Source organism: Equus asinus, chromosome 13 (genome assembly GCF_041296235.1).
Source record: "Equus asinus isolate D_3611 breed Donkey chromosome 13, EquAss-T2T_v2, whole genome shotgun sequence".
Lineage (NCBI taxonomy): Eukaryota > Metazoa > Chordata > Mammalia > Perissodactyla > Equidae > Equus > Equus asinus.
The window spans coordinates 44744460-44762913 of NC_091802.1; the positions used below are offsets into that span (position 1 = coordinate 44744460).

Sequence of the window (18454 nt, forward strand, 5' to 3'; positions counted from 1 at the left end):
CCGCCATCCATCAAGTGTCCTTGTCTCAAGGGGGCAGCTCTTGCTGTGAGGTCTTCCAGCTCACAGATGCCTGTCCCCTTGGCTGCCGGCCCCACCCAGGCCATTTCCTTAGGTGGAATGTGCTCAAGAGTAAACACTGGCCAGATTAGGATCCATCAGATAGTATTTTGTTTTATTTCAGACTTTAATCAGAAAGCATGTGTGTGTGTGTGTGTGTGTGTGTGTGTAACCTAAGTGGCGCGAGGGAGAATCTTTCAGGCTTGAGGCAGGCACAGTCCTGATTTTAGCAAGTATGAGGCTGTCTGTGCTGGAACAGGAGCCAGGGTTAGCGGGCCAGCATGAGTTCCTCCCCCAGAATTGAGCAGAAAATGGGACCCTTCTGACCCATGACACCTTGGGGATGTTTTCTTGAAAAACATCCTAAGAATCACATACTTTGGTGATCTCCATTGATTCTGGGGGCATGAAACACCTTTAAACCAGTGGTCTCCAAAGTGGGGGGCACAAGAAGATCCGATGGGCTGGAGAAAGAACATAGTGGAACTACCATCCGGTTTTCGTCTTCTCTTAAAAGTTCTGTCTCGTGTAAGTTTTCTAATGTACATCGTATATTGGCATCAAGGCATCTGTGTTAACTGCTAAGGACCTTCAAGTCCGTGAGGGGCCCAGTTACTCTCTGTTCTTCTGGTCGGAAGGACTGATGTGGGTACATGGTCCAGACAGTTTGGAGACCCCTGCTTTAAACCGTCACCTGCCTTATTTATTTTTACTTACTGTCCTTTTTCAGTTTGTTCCCCTCCCCCATGTGCTGACTTTTATTTTGATTTTATTTATGTTTATGTTTAAGACATCCACACCTTCCTGTGCTAAAACCTTGAAAAATAGGCCTTGCCTTAGCCCCCAACGCCCCACTCCTGGTAGCTCAGACCCTTTGATCAAACCCTCCAGCCCTGCCGTGTGCCCAGAGCCATCTTCCTCTCCTAAACACGTCTCTTCTGTCACACCCCGAACTGGCAGTTCTGGAACAAAGGAGATGAAAGTCAAGGTAAGGAAACCGCCTTTGAAAAGAATCAGGCCGCTCTAATGTGGTTTTCAATTTTTTTTTTTTTTCCTGGCTGCAAAGACCTTTCTTCAAATGAGCTCTTACCCACAAGCATCATGCAGAACACTTAAAATTCTGGTTGAACCGGGGAAAAGGGGTTTGGTGCCCTCCTTCTCAGCTCCCTGGGTCCCTCAGAACAACAGCCCCTGGGGCACCTGGTGGGAGCCTGGTTTGGGCATCACTACCCAGCTGGGTCCCTTTGTCTGTTCCTGGCCTTGGTAACTGGAGCGCTCCCAGACTGCCCTCCTTGGGGCTCACAGCATCGCTGTGCAGCGACACCTGGCCCCCTAGTGCACTCCCTCCTGAACCACTTTATGGTCCTTGGTTAGCCTCAGTTTCTTTTTGGAGTTTGTGTTATGTGTCAAGGTCATCTTCTGGGTAAACAGACCCAGTAACTGCCCCCGATCAGCACACTGTGCTTGTGTAACTTGCTCTCAACCTGTGGCCAGTTTGCTAATGGATGCTGGTGCTCACCCCCAGGGCTCCTAGCACACCTAAGGGTTACTGACACCTATGGGTTGTTTGAGAGAGAACAAAAAAATACCACCCAGCTCTGTTGGCTCGTTAGGTTCAAGAGCGTCTCCAAGGACCTCTGGTGAAACCAACCACCATCAGTCAAATAAATCCCTGAGGAGAGTCAGAGAATGGGTGTCCGCATAGGAGTGGTCTACTCATGTCCTGCCCATCGACACTGGGTAGATGATAGCCTGATGGTGGCTCTGAGCTCTGTGGCCTTTGGTTAAATGCAGTAGCACGACTCATGCTGATAACTCCTGTAAACAGCTCCCCTAGAAGGAAGTGGTAGTCAGAGAGCTTGGCGATTGGGTGGGGCTGTGGGTCGTGTGCCCAGCACACCTTTGTGACTGAGAAGACATTCGCTGCGTCTAGTAGGCAAAGGGTCACCCCAGTCATAGCCTCATTTGAGTCAAGGTGGTTGAGTGGGGCTGGCATGGACTCTGGGTGACAGTCACCTTTCCCGATCGTAAAAACCACCCTCCGGTGCTTCTGTTTACAGGGGGCAGATAAAACTGGAACGAAGATTGCCACACCCCGGGGAGCAGCCCCTCCAGGCCAGAAAGGCCAGGCCAACGCCACCAGGATTCCAGCGAAAACCACACCCTCCCCGAAGACCCCACCCGGCTCTGGTAGGAAGAATGTTCCCTGGACTCCCCGCCTGGTGGGGTTCAGGCTGTAGCGTCCTGAGTCTGCAAGCCTGACAGTTAATAACCCCCAGCAGCTGATGGACGCCTGCAGTTCACTAAGCCCCGGAATGTTCGTTTTCCCTCTCGTCCTTTTGACAGTTTTCTGAGGGAGATACTGAATGCTTTTTGTCAGTGGAGATACCAAGGCTCTGAGAGTTCACACAGCCAAGGCTAACCAGCTCATTTAAAGCATGAGGAAGGTGCAGCCACGTGGCTAATAAGTGGCAGGAAAGAGGCTTCTCTGAGCTTCTCTGACCCAAGTCCAGGGCCCCGGGAGGTGTTTTTCAGCCCCCAAATGATCCTGGGTGCCGTCTCTCTGCAGACAGAGCAGCCTGGATGGGTCACTGTGGGTGACCTCGCATGGGGTGCAGCCCCTGTGCAGCCTAACTCGCTGGGGACGTGGGGGACCCTGTGACAGAACCTGAGGCCCATCCCGTTGGGCTCCTGTGAGTGAAACCCAGTGGGTTTGAGCACCAGGAAGCTTCAGTGAGCCATCTTGTTTCCAGTGATGCAATGAAGAGTGGTCGTCCTCTTTGGGGATTGGGGACAACCCGGCTGAGCTTCCCCCCTCCACTGCCCAGGCGACTATCCCAGCCAGCCGGGTTTCAATCTGTACAGCTCAGGCTGTCTGGCCTGCGTTGGCTCCAGGTGGTACTCAGGGGCCTGTGGGTCTTGTATGGGGGCTGCATGGGGTCTGAGCTGGTTCACTGTGTCTCTGCTGCTCGTTGGCCCGAGGGGACAGTCAGAGCCCCTCGTCTGCTGCATGGTTTTGCCGTGGCGTTGAACCCGAGTTTGCCAGAGGGCGGTGCCTGCCAGGACGGCCGCTCGTTACAGACTGTTGGCTTGTCTTCCCTCATAGTGTTTTTTCTCATGTGTATAATACATAGGATTTGGGGTAATTAACAGCACTGTGATTTTTATGGATGGTTTTGATCTTGGTTTTTTTCACTTAACATTATGCCAGCTGACTCACACAGCTGGAGTCATAGCTAGAAACGGCGCGTGCATTTCTCTTCGAATCTTACCCACTCCTACGTGACACCTGCAGGTGGACTGATCCCCCCTCTGGGTCCCCTTGACCTTGTTTCCTGCCAGACAGGGCCTCTGCTCCCTGAACCCATTCCCTGCCTAGCTCACCTCTGTGGACTGGCCTGGCCGGATGTGGCTTAGTGTCCACAGCGTGAAGAAGAGCTCATGAAGGCCCCGTTTAAGCTTGGTTATAACAAGGCTGTCTGTGGATTTTTCTTTTAAGCTACCAAGAAAGTGCAGAGAAAGCCACCCCCTGCAGGGGCAAAATCTGACAGAGGTAATTTGGAGCCTGCTTCGCCCAGGGGGTCGCCCCCTTTGCGTGTGCAGCTGTTCGCTGGCTTAGGTTTTAGAGCTGGGAGGACCTGCTTCTGAAACGTGGGCTTCACACGTTGAGCCTGAAGCTGGAACAGTCGAACTCCTGCTCCTCTTCTTGCGTGTGGTTTGTGGGATGTGTCTGTCTGAAGGACCTTTCTAGTCCTGCGTGTGCTCGCTTACTGTTGGGGCGGGCCAGGGGAGCATGCGCCTCGGGCAGGGTGTGGGTGCTGGAGGTGTGGACCGTGCCTGCCCGAGGTTTAGGTGTGAGATTCCCGTTGGCATTTATGAGACGCGCACCCTTGGAGCCCCAGCCGCTGTGCTGGACGCTGCACCTGCTACAGCATCCGTCTTCCAAACACAGCACCGTGGGCCACAGGCCGCTCTCCCCATTTGTCAGACGAGGACACAGGCTGACGGAGGTCAAGTGACTTGCCTGAGGTGGCAGTGTAATTAAGTGTCACAGAAAGGATTGGAAGCCACCGCCAAGTCCACTGGTCAGCCTGGAGTCCGTAGAGGCAGGAGGGGCTGTGGAATGGAGGGGCTGAGCCTGCAGGCCCTGTCTGTTGTCTCCTTATGTGAAAAAGGAGAAAAGGCTTCATTTGTCCTGTTGCCACAGATCTTGACGACTTTAGGGATGTCCAACAACAAAGAAATTCAAACTCTAAACCTGGCCCCGCGCAGTCTCCCCTTGACACGAGTCGCTGCCCTCTCTGTGCAGGCGCTTCAGCAGAGAGCCGGCGCCCTCCTCCAGGCCCGGCAGGTCCCTGTTCGCTGTTTGGTGCAGATGGTTCCTGGGGCGCATGCGGGGCGTCTCTGCCGGAAGCTTGCAGACAGCAGCAGCCAGACGCCTGGAGCTGGAGGAAGCTCAGCCGTCCCCTGGCACGGCACCCAAACCTGGGCCTTTCAGAGTGGAGTCTGCTCCAGAATCCTGGGGAGCTGGGGAGAACCAGTTTTACAGGCCCCACCCCTAGAGATCCTGTCCTCTCAGGTCTGGCTGGGGCCCAGGAGTCTGCATCTAACAAGTCTGCCCCCTCGTTGGGGAGGCTCTGATGCAGGGTCCCTGGGCCACACTTGGAGAAACACGGATCCGTGAGGCAGACGAAGTAGTAAACTACTGAAGAGGGGACCTGAGACTTGCAGGAACAGAAGTGTGTGGGGAGCACAGGCTGAATCTGTTGGGAGAGGAGCCGTCCCTGGTCCTCCCTGGCTGGTTTGGCTCCCACATCGTATTTGCAAAGGTGCACTGGCACTTGCCACGCGTCATGGGGGGAAGGGCGTTGCTGGGGAGGGAACAGCAGGGCAGGGCATGCAGCATAAAGTGGCATGGCTTGTTTGGAGAGCTGGGGGCAGGTGGGTATGAAGCAGGCATACCCTCTGGAACCCAGGTACACAGAGGAGTCGGGGAGGGATGGCAGGGGTCTGATGGGAAAGGGGCCTTGAACTTGGTAAACAGCTTAAAATTCACCCTGTAGATAAAGGGTCCATTGGATCCAGATGAGGGCAGCCCCTGGGTCCTCATTCAGGGAATAGGCCGAGTGGAATCGCACGAGAGTTTTACGCACATTTTCACGCATCACCGCCTGGCTTCCCTCACTGCAGGCATTATAATTTTTTGCATTTTTGAGTTGAGGTCCTTGAGCTCAGAGAGGGAAAGTGACTTGTCCGAGACCACACAGCTCATTGGTGCCCATCTCTTGACCGCAGGGCCATGGGGCAGAGTCAGTCCCCCTGGGGAAGGGGTCGTGGGTGGCCCTTGATGGCTATTCTGTTGCTTCCCTGGAAAATGGGGTGTCTCTGTCCCTAAGTGACAAGGGCAAGAAGAGAAGGCATTTCTCTAGAAATGGCTCGAGGTCAGCCTATTGCTGGTTTGGCTGAGTTTCCAGCCTTGTTCTCACCTGCGTAATCCGGCCCCGAGTCTGGGAGTGGACCTCAGGACAGACAGCCCCAAGGGACTTTCCAACCCTCACCCGCCCCGAGTGCTGGCCTCACGCCCTCCTTCCTCTCCAGGTGACTCGGGGAAATCTGGGGATCGCAGCGGCTACAGCAGCCCTGGGTCCCCGGGCACTCCTGGCAGCCGTTCCCGCACCCCATCGCTGCCGACACCACCCGCCCGGGAACCCAAGAAGGTGGCAGTGGTCCGCACTCCACCCAAGTCGCCGTCTTCAGCCAAGAGCCGCCTGCAGACGGCCCCCGTGCCCATGCCAGACCTGAAGAACGTCAGGTCCAAGATCGGCTCCACTGAAAACCTGAAGCACCAGCCAGGAGGCGGGAAGGTAAGGGCGTGCGGGGGCTGGCTGCTCGGGTCCCCCACACCTGGGCAGAGGCGAGCGAGTGACTCTGCTCCCCCCCCCCACATGGCACCCAGGCCCCTCCAGGACCTGGTCACGGAGAGACAGCCGGGTTATGGTTCACTTCTTTATTGGGGTCACTGCCATGCCATGAGTGCCCTGCTTAGGGGAGAGAAAGTACCGGTTCTTTCCTTCTCCATTTCACCCCTGCTGAGAGGAGAGGATCAGAGATGACAGGGTTATCTGATCTCTGTGACCTGGGGGTCCTCGGAGGCAGGGCACCCACACACGTGCCCCCCGCGTGCCTCGTGTTTAGAATGTGACACAACCAGTCTACGGGTGGCATCTCTGGTGTTCGCTGGACATTTGTTTAGGTGAGGTATCTCTCTAACCCTCAATTCTGGGGAAATTTGGGGTTCCATTTTGGGTCTCCTAAAGGTGGAGAAACGTGAGCTTCTGAGGGCCTGAGGTGGCGGGAAATGGGGACCAGCCTGGACTCCCTTCCTCCTCTTCTTGTGCCCCATTGGGTGAGTTTCCTGGGGCTGACGTCCAAAGTCCCACAGACGGGGCAGCTTGTAAAACAGAGGTCGATTCCTCACAGTCCTGGCGGCCGGACGTCCACGGTCAAGGTGTCGGCAGGGTTGGTTTCTTCCGAGGCCTCGCTCCGTGGCCTGTCGGTGGCCGCCGTCCCTTCGTGTCCTCACACGGTTTTTCTCTGGGTATCTCCCAGTCCTGACCTCCCCTTCTTATGAGGACACCAGCGATAGTGGATTAGGGGCCACCCTAATGAGCTCGTTTTAACTTCACGACCACTTTAAAGACCCTCCATCCAAATACAGCCCTATTCTGAGGTGCTGGGAGGTGGCTTCAGCATATGACTTTGGGGGACACAGTTCAGCCCATAACAGCCCTCCCCCCAGCACACAGAGGGGAACAGAGAGGGAGGAAGAGGAGGCGTGTGTGGGGTGCAGAGGACCACAATTCCGCTCGAGACCACGGATGTGTGGGCCTTGGGGCTGGGCCATCTAGGGGGCAGTGAGCCTCCTGGTGGGCTGGGGGGGGCTGTACAGAACCCTGACCTGATGCTTCCCTTTCATACAGGACCACTCGCCTCCCCCGACACAGGGCGCTCTGCACAATTGACGTTATTTATCACTCTGGGCTGCGGCCTGGGTCACGGCGGAGGGAGGGCGTCTCCGAAGGCCTTGGGTCCATGCGGGCGCCTTCCCTGAAACCCTGCACTTTGCAGGGCCTCCTGCTGGCCTTTCTCATCCTTGTGGCCCTGAAGGAGTAGAGCCCCATCTCCCCGCTGGTCTGGGACCAGGGGGTCGGCCCTGGGCCCTGCAGCGCCCACCTGCGCTCCTCTCCATAAAGATGCCCATCTCCTTCCAGAAGGGGCTCTGAGACAGCCGTGCTGGGCGTTGGCTTGAAGTTGACCCCTCTGTGAAGCTTCGGGGGCAGAGGGACGCCCAGGGAGAGGGTTTCCAAGGTGGTGGATGTTTCCCACTCGCATGCGCACCCCTCCCTCGGCACTGTGAGTGTCCTTTGTGCACCCTGTTTTCAGAGCACAGAGTGACCGTTTGCCCCCGTTTTGAAAAATGAGAAACAAAACCCCGCGCAGCCAACTCTGCCCCATTGAGACGATCCGGCGGCTGTGACCAGCTGGCTCATGACGACACATCCCAGAGAGAGGGATGCCGTGATCATCAGGTCTCCTGGCCTGTGGGCTGTCACACACCAGCAGACGCCTCGTCTTCCCGTGGGCGCAGGCTGTGCCCCTCCAGCTGGAGGTCATCTGAGGTCGGCTTGCAAGGTTTGGGCCAGTTTGGGCCAGTTATTGCAGCTCTGTTGAGAGCAGCTGTGACAGGGCTGAGAGGGAGGAAGACCTTCCCCTGAAGGCCCTGCTCAGGGCGGACCCCACCCCATGCCCAGGGCTGCCCAGCCTGTCTGTGCAGGGAGAGGGGTCCGGCTGGGGGCCAGTGACTTGATGCTCAGAGTGGAAAGGGGGATGGTGCCCCAGGTTACAACCTTGCCACGCTGGGCGCAGGCATGTGTCCGTACCTCCTGAAGGGTTACAGGAAACAGAGTGACCTTCCGTGGCCCTAACTGGGGGAGGGGGTGTGGGAAAGCTGCAGAGGGGGGAGTACCAGCCTCCCCATAAGTTCCATGGAAAACCTGGGAAATTGAAACAAAGAAAACCTCAGCTGTAACAACAAAGATCAACACGTTAATCTCCAGGAAAAATGAAAAGAAAAAGGGAAAAAGAAGGCACATGCGATCCATGGAGAAGACCTTTAAAATGACTAGACTGACGGCTCTGAGGGGCCTCCTTGAAATCTGGGTCCCTGTGGCCTCGCGTGGCGCCCGACATACAGTAACTGCTCCATCAGTATTTGTTCGGGTACAAAACGGACAAGGCGCTGAGTCCCAAGAAGAACTCACTCCCTGACTAGAGGATGGGTGGCACTGAAGGAGGAGGAGCCGGAGGTGGCCTGTCAGTAATGGCAGCGTGAAGAGCGCAGCAGGTCATTTAAATCATCGGGGAAAATGTCAAATGGCTCTTTTCCGCTTTGTCCTCTTCTCTGTTTTCCTGATTTGCCACAGTGAACATCATGGCTTGAAGAGTCTGAACAAAAGTATTTTTAAGGGGAAATGCAGATGATCACTGGCCACTTCCGCAGAACCCGTTGGATCCACCAAGGGTGGGGAGAGACCGGGAGGAGGGCCCGCAGCCCGGCAGGCCAGCGTACCTGCTCGCTGCGCAGCAGTTGGCCCACAGCCCCGCCCGCCGAAGACAATCACCCGCGGGGAGTTCCTTCACATCCTAGTGCCCGAGCCTCCCCCAGGCCCGTTAGACTCTCCAGCAGGGCCTCCCAAGTGTTCCCCCGCGTGGTCCAGCTGAGACTCAGAGCCCCCAAATTCTCACCTGCTGGCCTCTGGCCTCAACCCCAATACTAGCTCATCCCATGCACCCTGGATCTGGTGACCGATTGTCCTCTTTTGGTCCTGACCCTGTCCCCATTTTCAGATTCCATGCACCTGGCTCCTCAGACAGCTCAGAGGCAGCCCAGGCCAGGCCCTGCGTCCTGCACCCCCTCCCCAAGAGTTTGTCCCAGCCCTGTTCCTTAGAGGGGGCGGGCGGTGTTTGGAAACAGAGACAAAGAACCAGCATTTAAAACACATTAAAAGGGGCCGGGGGGCCGGGAGGCCGGCCCGGTGGCGCAGCAGTTAAGTTTGCACGTTCTGCTTCGGTGGCCTGGGTTCACCGGTTCGGATCCCGAGTGTGGACATGGCACCGCTTGTCAAGCCATGCAGTGGCAGGCATCCCACATATAAAGTAGAGGGAAATGGGCACAGATGTTAGCTCAGGGCCAGTCTTCCTCAACAAAAAGAGGAGGATTGGCGGCAGATGTTAGCTCAGGGCTAATCTTCTTCAAAAAAAAAAACACATTAAAAAAAGTAACCTCCCCACTGAAGGTTGGAGTGATGTGGAATTGCCAACCTTACATCCTGGGGAGGGCGTGAATCAGGACAGTCCTTCTGGGTATGACGAAAGAATGTTCTTAGCTTTCACAATTTAATTCCACTAAATCAATGATCTGTCAAAGGGCCTGCTGTCTCCTTCCTCTGGGCCAGCCTGAAGGTCACCTTGAGATCCTTGTGTCCCTGTGGACTCGCACAGAACTCGATCTACAGTAGGTGCTGGATACTCTAAATCCAGGAAAGAACGAAAACCCAAAATTCAGAAAAAGATTTTAAGCACAAAAACGTGCATTGAGCTTTATAATTGCAAAACAAAACAATTTAAATGTCTAACAATACAGAGAGAATGGTGAGGCCATACTATAAATGACGTTGCCATTTAAAGTTTATCTTTGAAAAGAATTTTTATAATTATAAAAAATTATAAATGTTATACTAAGTTAAAATTGCATACATCATATACGTTATGCCTACGATCTATATGAGAAGCAGGGAGAGATTGTGAGTGATTCTTTTTCTCTGTTTTTCCCTTTCAAGGAAAACATTCTAATCAGAAAAGAGAAATGGATAGAGCAAAGCGAAGTGAAGCGGGGGCTGGCACGGCGGGGCGCCCCTGGCCGGAGCTTTGTCGTTTGCAGGAGAGCTAGGGACAGTCAGCAGCTGCTAGAGGGAGATCCCCGCTGGATGCGCCGGGAGCCGGGGGGCGAGGGCCCGGACAGGACCGGATAGGATGGAGAAGAGGCGGGGTGCCGGAGGCGCCGCCCCCAGGGAGCCTCGTGGGCGCGGGTCTGGGAGGCCGGCTGAGCTGCGTACGAGGGCGCGGGAGGGCTCCCAGCGGTTGCAGCAGCGCCCAGCTCAGCAGCCCTTGGCGGGGTCAGCGGGGCGCAGACGGGGAAGCACAGGGGACCGTCGGGCTGCGAGAAGGAGCTCGCCTGGGGCCGAGGCTGCCTGGTCAGGAGAACTGGGGGCGCCTCTGGCTGCCACGGGTGAGCAGGGATGTGCAGAGTCACGGCCAGGAAAGGGCCCAGAGCCGGAGCGTGGGGCGGCCTGCTTGGCTCTGAGCACGTGGAGCTAAAGGCCCTTCCCCCGAGGGGCTCCGGGTCCCCCGGCGGGACAGACGCCGGCCAGACCGGGAGGCTTGGAAAGCCGGGGGCTGCAATATTGCAAGTGGCCACAAGATGGCGGTGGAAGGCTGTAAGCGTCTGTCTCGGTTCTGGAGAACTCAAGTATTTTAAACTCATTATGTGTATTGACAGAGACCCAGTTCTCATTTTAAAAAGCACACGTGTAGAACATTTATGTGGAGTAAATGCAGCGAATTTGTACCGAGGATAGGTTGCCTCTCCTGAGCGGAGGTGCCAGGCCCTGCAGAGGGGACAGCCCTGTCACTCCCAGACCCTGCTTGGGGCAGCCACTGTTAAAGGAACGGTGTAAATGGTTCTAAAGGTGACTCCCCTGTCATTCGATCTCTTCTTTGGCGCTTGACTTGACAGGACTTAGAGAAGTCTTCCCGTGTCAGTTCTCAGGCTGACCACCTTGGACTTGAAGAGAAGGCTTGCTGTGGGTGTCCAGGCCCCCACCCCCACCCCCCACCCCGGGGGTTCAGTTCCCTCCAGAACACCCCAGGCCCCAAGCCTCAGCACTGGGCCGGTTGGCCAGGCAATGCTGGAGACCGGCCTCACCAGGGACAGTCCGAAACCCGGGCCAGCCTGGGAGCTCCTGGGGGAGAGCTGGCCGTCTGGAGCACCTCGAGAGAGGCAGGCCCAACCGGAACCAGCTCACAGCTGGTTGATCTGGTTTGGGACGGCTTTGGGTCCTCCAGGAAATGGATTAAACCAAAGTGGGCCCACCCCTATCTCCACCCCACCCCAGGGTCAAACCCTGTCCACAGGAATTTCTCCCTTGACTCGAGCCCCCTGGATCAAAATTAGGAGCTTCCAAAACATTGTTCTTTCCCTTGATGGATATTTTCAGTGTCTGCCCAGAGCCGAGCCTCAGTATCACACATGTTACTTCAGCTGAGAAATTAAGGATTCCCGTTTCATAATGTCAACCATTACCCTTTTTTCTCCTTTGTATAAATCTAACATCCTGTAAAAGGTGTGGGCTTAAATTGACAGCTAACAGATTCAAGTTTGCTTTGTAAATATCCTTATGTCCGTTGTCAAAACCCACAGAAGCTTGTTGCCTTTTTTTGTTAGATTGGAACAAGAAGAAGCCATAGGGAGAAAACATTTCTATGTATTTTGCAGATCTTGTTATTGTTTAATGTCTCTTGATTCTTTGATGAATTTCTTGTATGGACTAGTACAGAAAACAAGGTTATCTCCCTTGAAAAACTGGTAAGTTTTCTTTGTCAGATGAGGAGAGTTATATAACCCATTAGGCTTTCCCTTTTTACCTTGGCTTCCAGGAAGCTCAGAGCTAAATGTAATGATCCATCTTATCACTGTCAGTCCTAAACACCTCCCCTTTTTTTACCATTATCCTTTAAATTTTCCTGTTTGATTATGTTGTGTGTTTGTGTGTATGTGTGTGTTTTCTAACTCTAAACACCAATTCCTTTGTGAAAGCAGGCAAATCTGCTTCTGGGACTTATCCAATAGAAAGTTATGAATAAAAAATTATCCCCAAAGAAGGCGTTCATGTGGGACTCCTTAAAATCTAAAGGTGGCACGAACTGATTCAAAGATATTATGCAGAGAGTGCCAGCCACTGCTTAAGAATCGGTGTGAGAAAGCCATCTGGCCTGCTCCCAGCTCGAGCCTGGGCTTGAGGCCCCATCGCAGTCTCTCCTTGCTGGCGGGGGAGAACGTCAGTGCTCACCAAGAGAGTTGTGTTCATTTGGTTCATGAGAACAGGCTTGAGGACAGCTCAGGCGGAACTTGGTTGTCACATAGGTAGCCTGTGGCTGCAGAAACGCCTAGGCCTAGGTTCCTGTGTGGGTCCTACCACTGACTTGAGAAGGTTGCTGAACCTCTCTGGGCCTCAACTGGCCCCTCATCAGAAAGCTGGGGGGCAGGGCACTGGCCCGGTGGTGCAGTGGTTACGTGCACACGTTCTGCTTCTGTGGCCCAGGGTTCACTGGTTCGGATCCTGGGTGCAGACATGGCGCCGCTTGGCATGCCATGCTGTGGTAGGCGTCCCACATAGAAAGTAGAGGAAGATGGGCATGGATGTGAGCTCAGGGCCAGTCTTCCTCAGCAAAAAGAGGAGGACTGGCGGCAGATGTTAGCTCAGGGCTAATCTTCCTCAAAAAAAAAAAAAAAGAAAGCTGGGGGAACAGCAGGTGAGGAGGGCGATGTGGAGGTAGATACTCATCCCACCTCTAAATGAGGGATGGTTTTTACATTTAAAAACCGGAGCAGAAATGCAAAGGAAGATTTTTAGTATCTAAAAAGGTAGACATTTATATGTTAGGAAAAAATACACCTACCAGCAAGAAGGGGGCAAAGGAGCAATTTTAGTAATAATCAAGAAATGCAGAATAAGCCAACAATGCAGTCCCATTTATTTGAGTCAAAGAAATAAGCAAAATAATTTTTTAAATGTCCCAAACTGGCAGCAATATGATGAAACTGACTTTCTCAACAGTGCTTACAGGACAAATTAATCCAACCCTTTTAGAAAGCCATTTGGAGAGCTGTATTGAGAGTTTGTAGAATATTTATAACTTTGACCCAGAAATTTGACTTCTGGGACTCTATGCTATGAAAATAATCCATAATATGGAAAAAACTCCTTGCAGAAAAATGTTCATGGTGAGGCTGTTTACATTATTTAAAATGGAATCAGTACAAATATCTGATAGCACAGATTATCACAAATGGAATATGACATATTGTTTAAAATAATGCTTCTCATAACCATGGAACGAATGCTTAGGATATGATGCTACTTGATAAAGGAAGATATAAAATTGTATGTACACAATAATTACTACCATTTGTATGTATAAGATGGTAGTTTTCTTTATATATATGTGAGACTAAGGAAATACAAGAAAATGCAGTAGTGGTTGTGTTAGGTGACAAGAAAACTTTAATTTTTGCGTTTTTTAACCTTTATTTTTCAAAATCATGTTAATTACTTTTCTAATGAAAAAATACATAGCTTTTTATTTTAAAGAAACATAAAAGAAAATAAAAAGGTGGGTTAAATATGTACTTTGCGGGTTTTTAGATTCACACCAGTAAAATTAAGGAAAGAAACGGGGCTCAGGGTCTAGAGAAGATTACTATATTTTTATTTTGCTAAGTTAAGGACGTCTAAAAATAAATATTATTTACTATCGATGTAACTTAATAATTAGTAATTTAATAAAGGAAAGGCCATTTTAACACCAAAAAGTAGGATGGACACATTTTGCTATCATGTCCTCATTTCCTTGTTTTGCTGTGGGCCCCCTGATGGTTTGGGGGACCCTTCTCCCCGCATGAGCCAGGCAAGGGCTCCCCCGGACCGTCCCCGCCGTCCTCGCAGACCCTGGGCCTCTGCAGAGCCGCCCCCACCCAGCGATCCTAAAGGCAGCCCTGAGGTCTCCGTGCCGTTTCCAAAATCCTTCAACTGGGACCTCCAGTTGGCGGTTGCCTGTACTGTGATTAATAGGAACTAAGGCACAGTTTCCAAACTCGGGGCTCCTGAGGGCCAGGCCACCTGTGATGAAGACGTTGCCGCTGCTCCAGCAGACAGAACTCAGAAGCTTTTCAAGGCTCCTTCTCCGGGTCATGCTTGTCTGTGTATTTCATAGTTTTTAGACAAAAGGGATAAGAAAATTGTTCCCTACCCCAACGTTGTCGCTATCGCCCCCCCACCCCCGGGGCTTGGACCTGTGGCCGCAGCGCCGCCCCTGCCTGCCCTGGGACAAAGCCCGCACACCGAGGGGCGTCTGGGTTTGTCTTCTCTGTGGCGCCATCTGTGTCCTCCCTGCGGCGTCAGTGGTTCTCCCCTAGCCGAGCATCCGAAGAAGCACCGAGCCCCAGGTTCTGATTCCAGGTCGGGGTGGGGCGTGAGGTTTTAAAAAACATGTCTGCAGGTGGTTCCCCGCCTGGCAGGCTTGAGAATGGCCGCGTCGAGGTCTGGGTGGCTGAGCGGATGGGTCTGGGTGGGGTGTGAATGACGACACAGATGGGCTTGTTATTCTTTCACTAAGATCGCTGAGCACCTGTGACTCCGTGCCCCGCTGGCGGACACTTACAGGCTTCAGCGGGGCTCTCCCAGGGGCTCCGCGCGCGGGTCCTTCTGCAAGGGGAAGAATTGCCTCCCGATGGAGCTGTTTTCAGAACCCAGTGTTGGAAGGTGGGGTCCACCTCAAACCACTCACGGTTCTGGAATGCCTTTGTGGGGAGCTCCCCGGGAGGAGTGACCCAGACCTGCTGCCGTCGCCGGGGCCTCCTCTCCCCGCCCCGCCGCTGGGAGAGCGGAGTGTGTGAGCACAGAGCAGGCCGATCTGGGTGTGGTGTGTCACTCATCCTTTTTTCTGGCTATCAAAGGTGCAGATAATTAATAAGAAGCTGGATCTTAGCAACGTCCAGTCCAAGTGTGGCTCAAAGGATAATATCAAACACGTGCCAGGAGGCGGCAGTGTGAGTACCTTCACAGGTCCCGTGCGCCCGCTGTGGTTCCGGTTTTAAGGAGTGGCATGAGTGGATGTACTTGCAAGACATTGCACAGAATAAACCGTCCTCAGGCTCAGGGTCTCTCTGTGTCCACAAGTAAATGCAGCCCAAACCCCCCACACGTGTGCCCACAGTTGTAGGGGGGGAGCCCCAGCATCCGCAGGTCCCCTGGCCTGCACTGACCTGCATCTGGAGGCCCCCCCGCCCAGCATCCTACCCCGCCCACCGTCAACAACCCCACTCACCGCCCAGCAGGAATCCTGGAAGCCCCACAGCCCTTTTGAGGTTGGGCTGAAGGCGACAGTGCCTGAGACTGGGCTGTCACCTCCTCCCCCATCACCTGAGCAGGTTCACTTTGAGTGGCTCCACTGTGGACAGCTGGTCTGTTTGTTCTGAGGAGCAGACACCAGGGTCTTCCTGTCCCCCCTCAGAGCAAGAGCAAGAAAAGGCTCCCTGCTCACGTTTGTCTTCTGCATTTTCCGGGGAGGAGCTGATTCCTAAGCCTCTGGCTGTGCTTCAAACCAGCTCCCCACCACACCACCATCACCACCACCAGGGGACCTGCCCGCAGCCAAGGGTTGACAGAGAAATGCTGCTTTGGGCCCTTTTAAATTTGGCCCCCTTCAGATGTCCCTGGGGACTCCCTGTGTCTCCAGTGGATGTGTCCCCGAGATTTGGGGATAGCATCCTCACTTCTCACCTCCCCACTTGGTCAACTCTGCCGTTTCCCTCCCTGCTGGTCCTGATAGTGGGTACAAACTCGCGTCCTGAGGCTCGGCTCCCCTTCTCCGCAGCCCCCTCTCCACTCCCCCAGCCTCTCTCGGTCAGCTGTAAGCAAACGTTTAAGCACATTGGGGAGTGGAAGCTTCAAGACCCTTTTGAGGTCGACCCCTGGGAAGGGGGATGGTTTCTGAGAGCAGGCATCTCGCTTCCGGCTGGCAACACCAGCTCCTGGCTGGGTGACGGTGGTGAACCCCGGTGGGCTCTCTCCAGAAAACGCCCAGCCTGGGCCCACATGTCATCTGCATCCAGCCCTGAGGGTTTATTCTTGCAATGTGCTGCTGCCTCCTGCCCTGGGCATCTGGATCCCGTGGTCCTGCTCTGAGCCCCCCCGTGGTCCCCGCAGTAGCGGGCACTCACCCGAGGCTGCTGCATGGCGCTTCACTAACGCTTCCTCACCAGTGTGTGCTCTGTGTCTCCTCTGTGCCCCCAGTCCCTGCTCTCCTGTCCCCCTGCCACCTTGTCTTCTGCTGAGAGAAGGGAAGAGAAGGTGTGGGGACCACCCTCACCTCCTGCCCCGCCCGTGATCATGGGCTCTGAGTGCCGGGGGCTCTTCTGGCTTTGACTCCTGGTTCCCTAGCTTCACTGCGGATGTTGGGCTCCAGCCAGAGGAGGAAGGCCACGTGCTTTCCGGTTTAACTTGTGTCTGCGCAGCTGGTGGGGGGTTGTGCAGGTGAGGCTGAGGCTGGGGGTCCAGCGGGCCGCAGACAGCAGACAGCTGCTCCAGGCAGAAGCTGGGAGGAGAGCGTGCATTCCCACTGCTGATGGAGGTGCCCAGGACATCAAGGGACTTCCTCGGGGGACCGCCCCTCTGTCCTGCACTCTGCCTTTGCTGGCCTGTGGGCTAACCTGTGACCTGGCGATGAGCCACAGGACATCCTGGGCTGGCCCTGAGCACTGGCTTTGGCCTGTGGCCACTGCTTGTTTGCAGTAGGAGCCTTCACAGAAAGTTCTTCTCCTGGTGAAAGGTGGCTGCGGGGGCGGAGATGGGGGTTTCCAGCCCCTGCTCAACCTGAGCCGCAGGTGTGCGGGGGCACTGGGCCTCTGGCGTGGCCTCCGGCCTCTGGCTTGCTGCCCTCACCTCTCCAGCCTGGAGGTGACTTCCCAGCAGGCAGGCCCTGCCTCTTTCTCCACCTCAGGGTCCTGCCTGCCTCCAGGCTGGCTCCCGCTTCCACTCCAGGGCCTGGCCTCCCCCCCTCCCCTGGCCTCTAGTCCGCCTGCCCCCTGCCCCCCTGCCATTCCAGGCTCCGCCTTCTCCACAAGCCCACCTCCTCCTCTCTCACAAGCTCCCTCATCCAGGCAGAAGGAAGTGGAAGAAGCCTGGGTCACAGTGGTGTTCACCTCCCCCCCGCCTTGCCCCTTCTCCTTCAGTGCTCCCCCCAGAGCACTGGCTGTCTCCCAGACCTGTTCCGAGAACGTTCTCAGATGGCTTATTAGCCCCCCCATGCACAGGTGCAGGCTGCCACCCCCGTGTGCCCCCACACCTCACTCCACGCACTGACTCGCAGGTCGTGTCCGCCTGTGGCCTCAGTCAACTCTCCGTCAATAAACTGCAAATGCCAACGTGATTTTGATAAATCATTTGGGATTGTTCCAGATGATTTACACCTAAGTAGAAGCCCCTCCTTTTTTTCTGGGGTCATTGTTAAACCCATTCTCAGACACCAGGCCCCTCTCTCCTGGGTAACCCCGGTGCAGGGAGCCGGAGCCATTGACTTCATGGGGATTGGCCTCTGCACCCTCAGGTGACCTCACATGGGGTCGCTGCTGGAGGCCCTGGGGAGTGACCATCCGGGGACCTCCTCACAGCCATGGCTTTGTAGAGACTTCCTCCAGGAGACCCATCCAGTGTGGGGTCCCCATGGCTGTGCTCCTTCCGGGGAGCTGGTTCTTGGGCTGAGATCAGCCGGCAGCCGGGCCACATGCTGGACCCTGGGCAGGTTCGGAGCCCTGGAGCCCTCGGGCCGCCCATCTGTGTATGAGTCCGAGTCTGCTCCAGCACCGAGATGCTAAACCTGTGGGGTTCTGCTGTGCCGCCTGCCCATCCTGCTGGTGTCGCTTTGCTCCTTTTGGTAAAGAACCGAAATGTCCAGGACACGTGTGTGCCCGGGCGCCAGCTGGTTCTTGCCTCCGAGTCGCAGAAGTGCTCTGGGTCCTCCTCACTGACCGTCGCTGCTCTTGTTGCGGGGGGCTGGGGTTTGTGGAAGCTTCTCCCCGGAGAAAGCCCGCCTGGCAACCCCACACGCCCGCTCCTCTCTGAGGCCCCATGGATGCGGCTCTCGTGCTTTCCCGAGCTGTTTCAAATGCCGCACAGATGGGTCGTGTCGATCCCTCCTTTATGTCCTCAGTGGATGGGACCTGTCAATTTCACGTCAGGAAAGAGGGTGACTTTTTTATGTGTGTTCGCTAAACAATTAGTGTGCGCCCTGCACGATGACAAAGTGTCCCTGTTTTTCCCCAGGGGTCCTTGTCCTCGAAGTGTCTTCAATCCCACAGTTGTTTTGTGAAGACTCAGCTCCTGGGGCAGGGTTGGCGGGATTCCCATAGCACGTTTTCCCACCGTGACTGGGGTGTGCTCCTCGTGGCAGACAGGGAGCGCTGTCCCCGCGGGGCCTGGGCTGACACAGCTGCTCTTCG

General features: G+C 54.9%; 1 protein-coding gene across 15 annotated transcripts in view; it reads left to right on the forward strand.

Moving 5' to 3' along the window:
• Positions 1-18454, forward strand: part of MAPT (microtubule associated protein tau) — a 101719-nt gene that overhangs the window by 74509 nt on the left and 8756 nt on the right. For 4 of the 15 annotated variants that reach the window (XM_014849433.3, XM_014849440.3, XM_014849437.3 and 1 more), the window contains 5 exons: positions 848-1045; positions 2118-2247; positions 3557-3610; positions 5656-5921; positions 14912-15004. In XM_014849433.3, the coding sequence (XP_014704919.1) occupies positions 848-1045; positions 2118-2247; positions 3557-3610; positions 5656-5921; positions 14912-15004 (741 nt within the window). The remainder of the gene's footprint in view (positions 1-847; positions 1046-2117; positions 2248-3556; positions 3611-5655; positions 5922-14911; positions 15005-18454) is intronic. The other 11 variants (XM_070483416.1, XM_014849435.3, XM_070483417.1 and 8 more) reach the window with 4 other exon arrangements.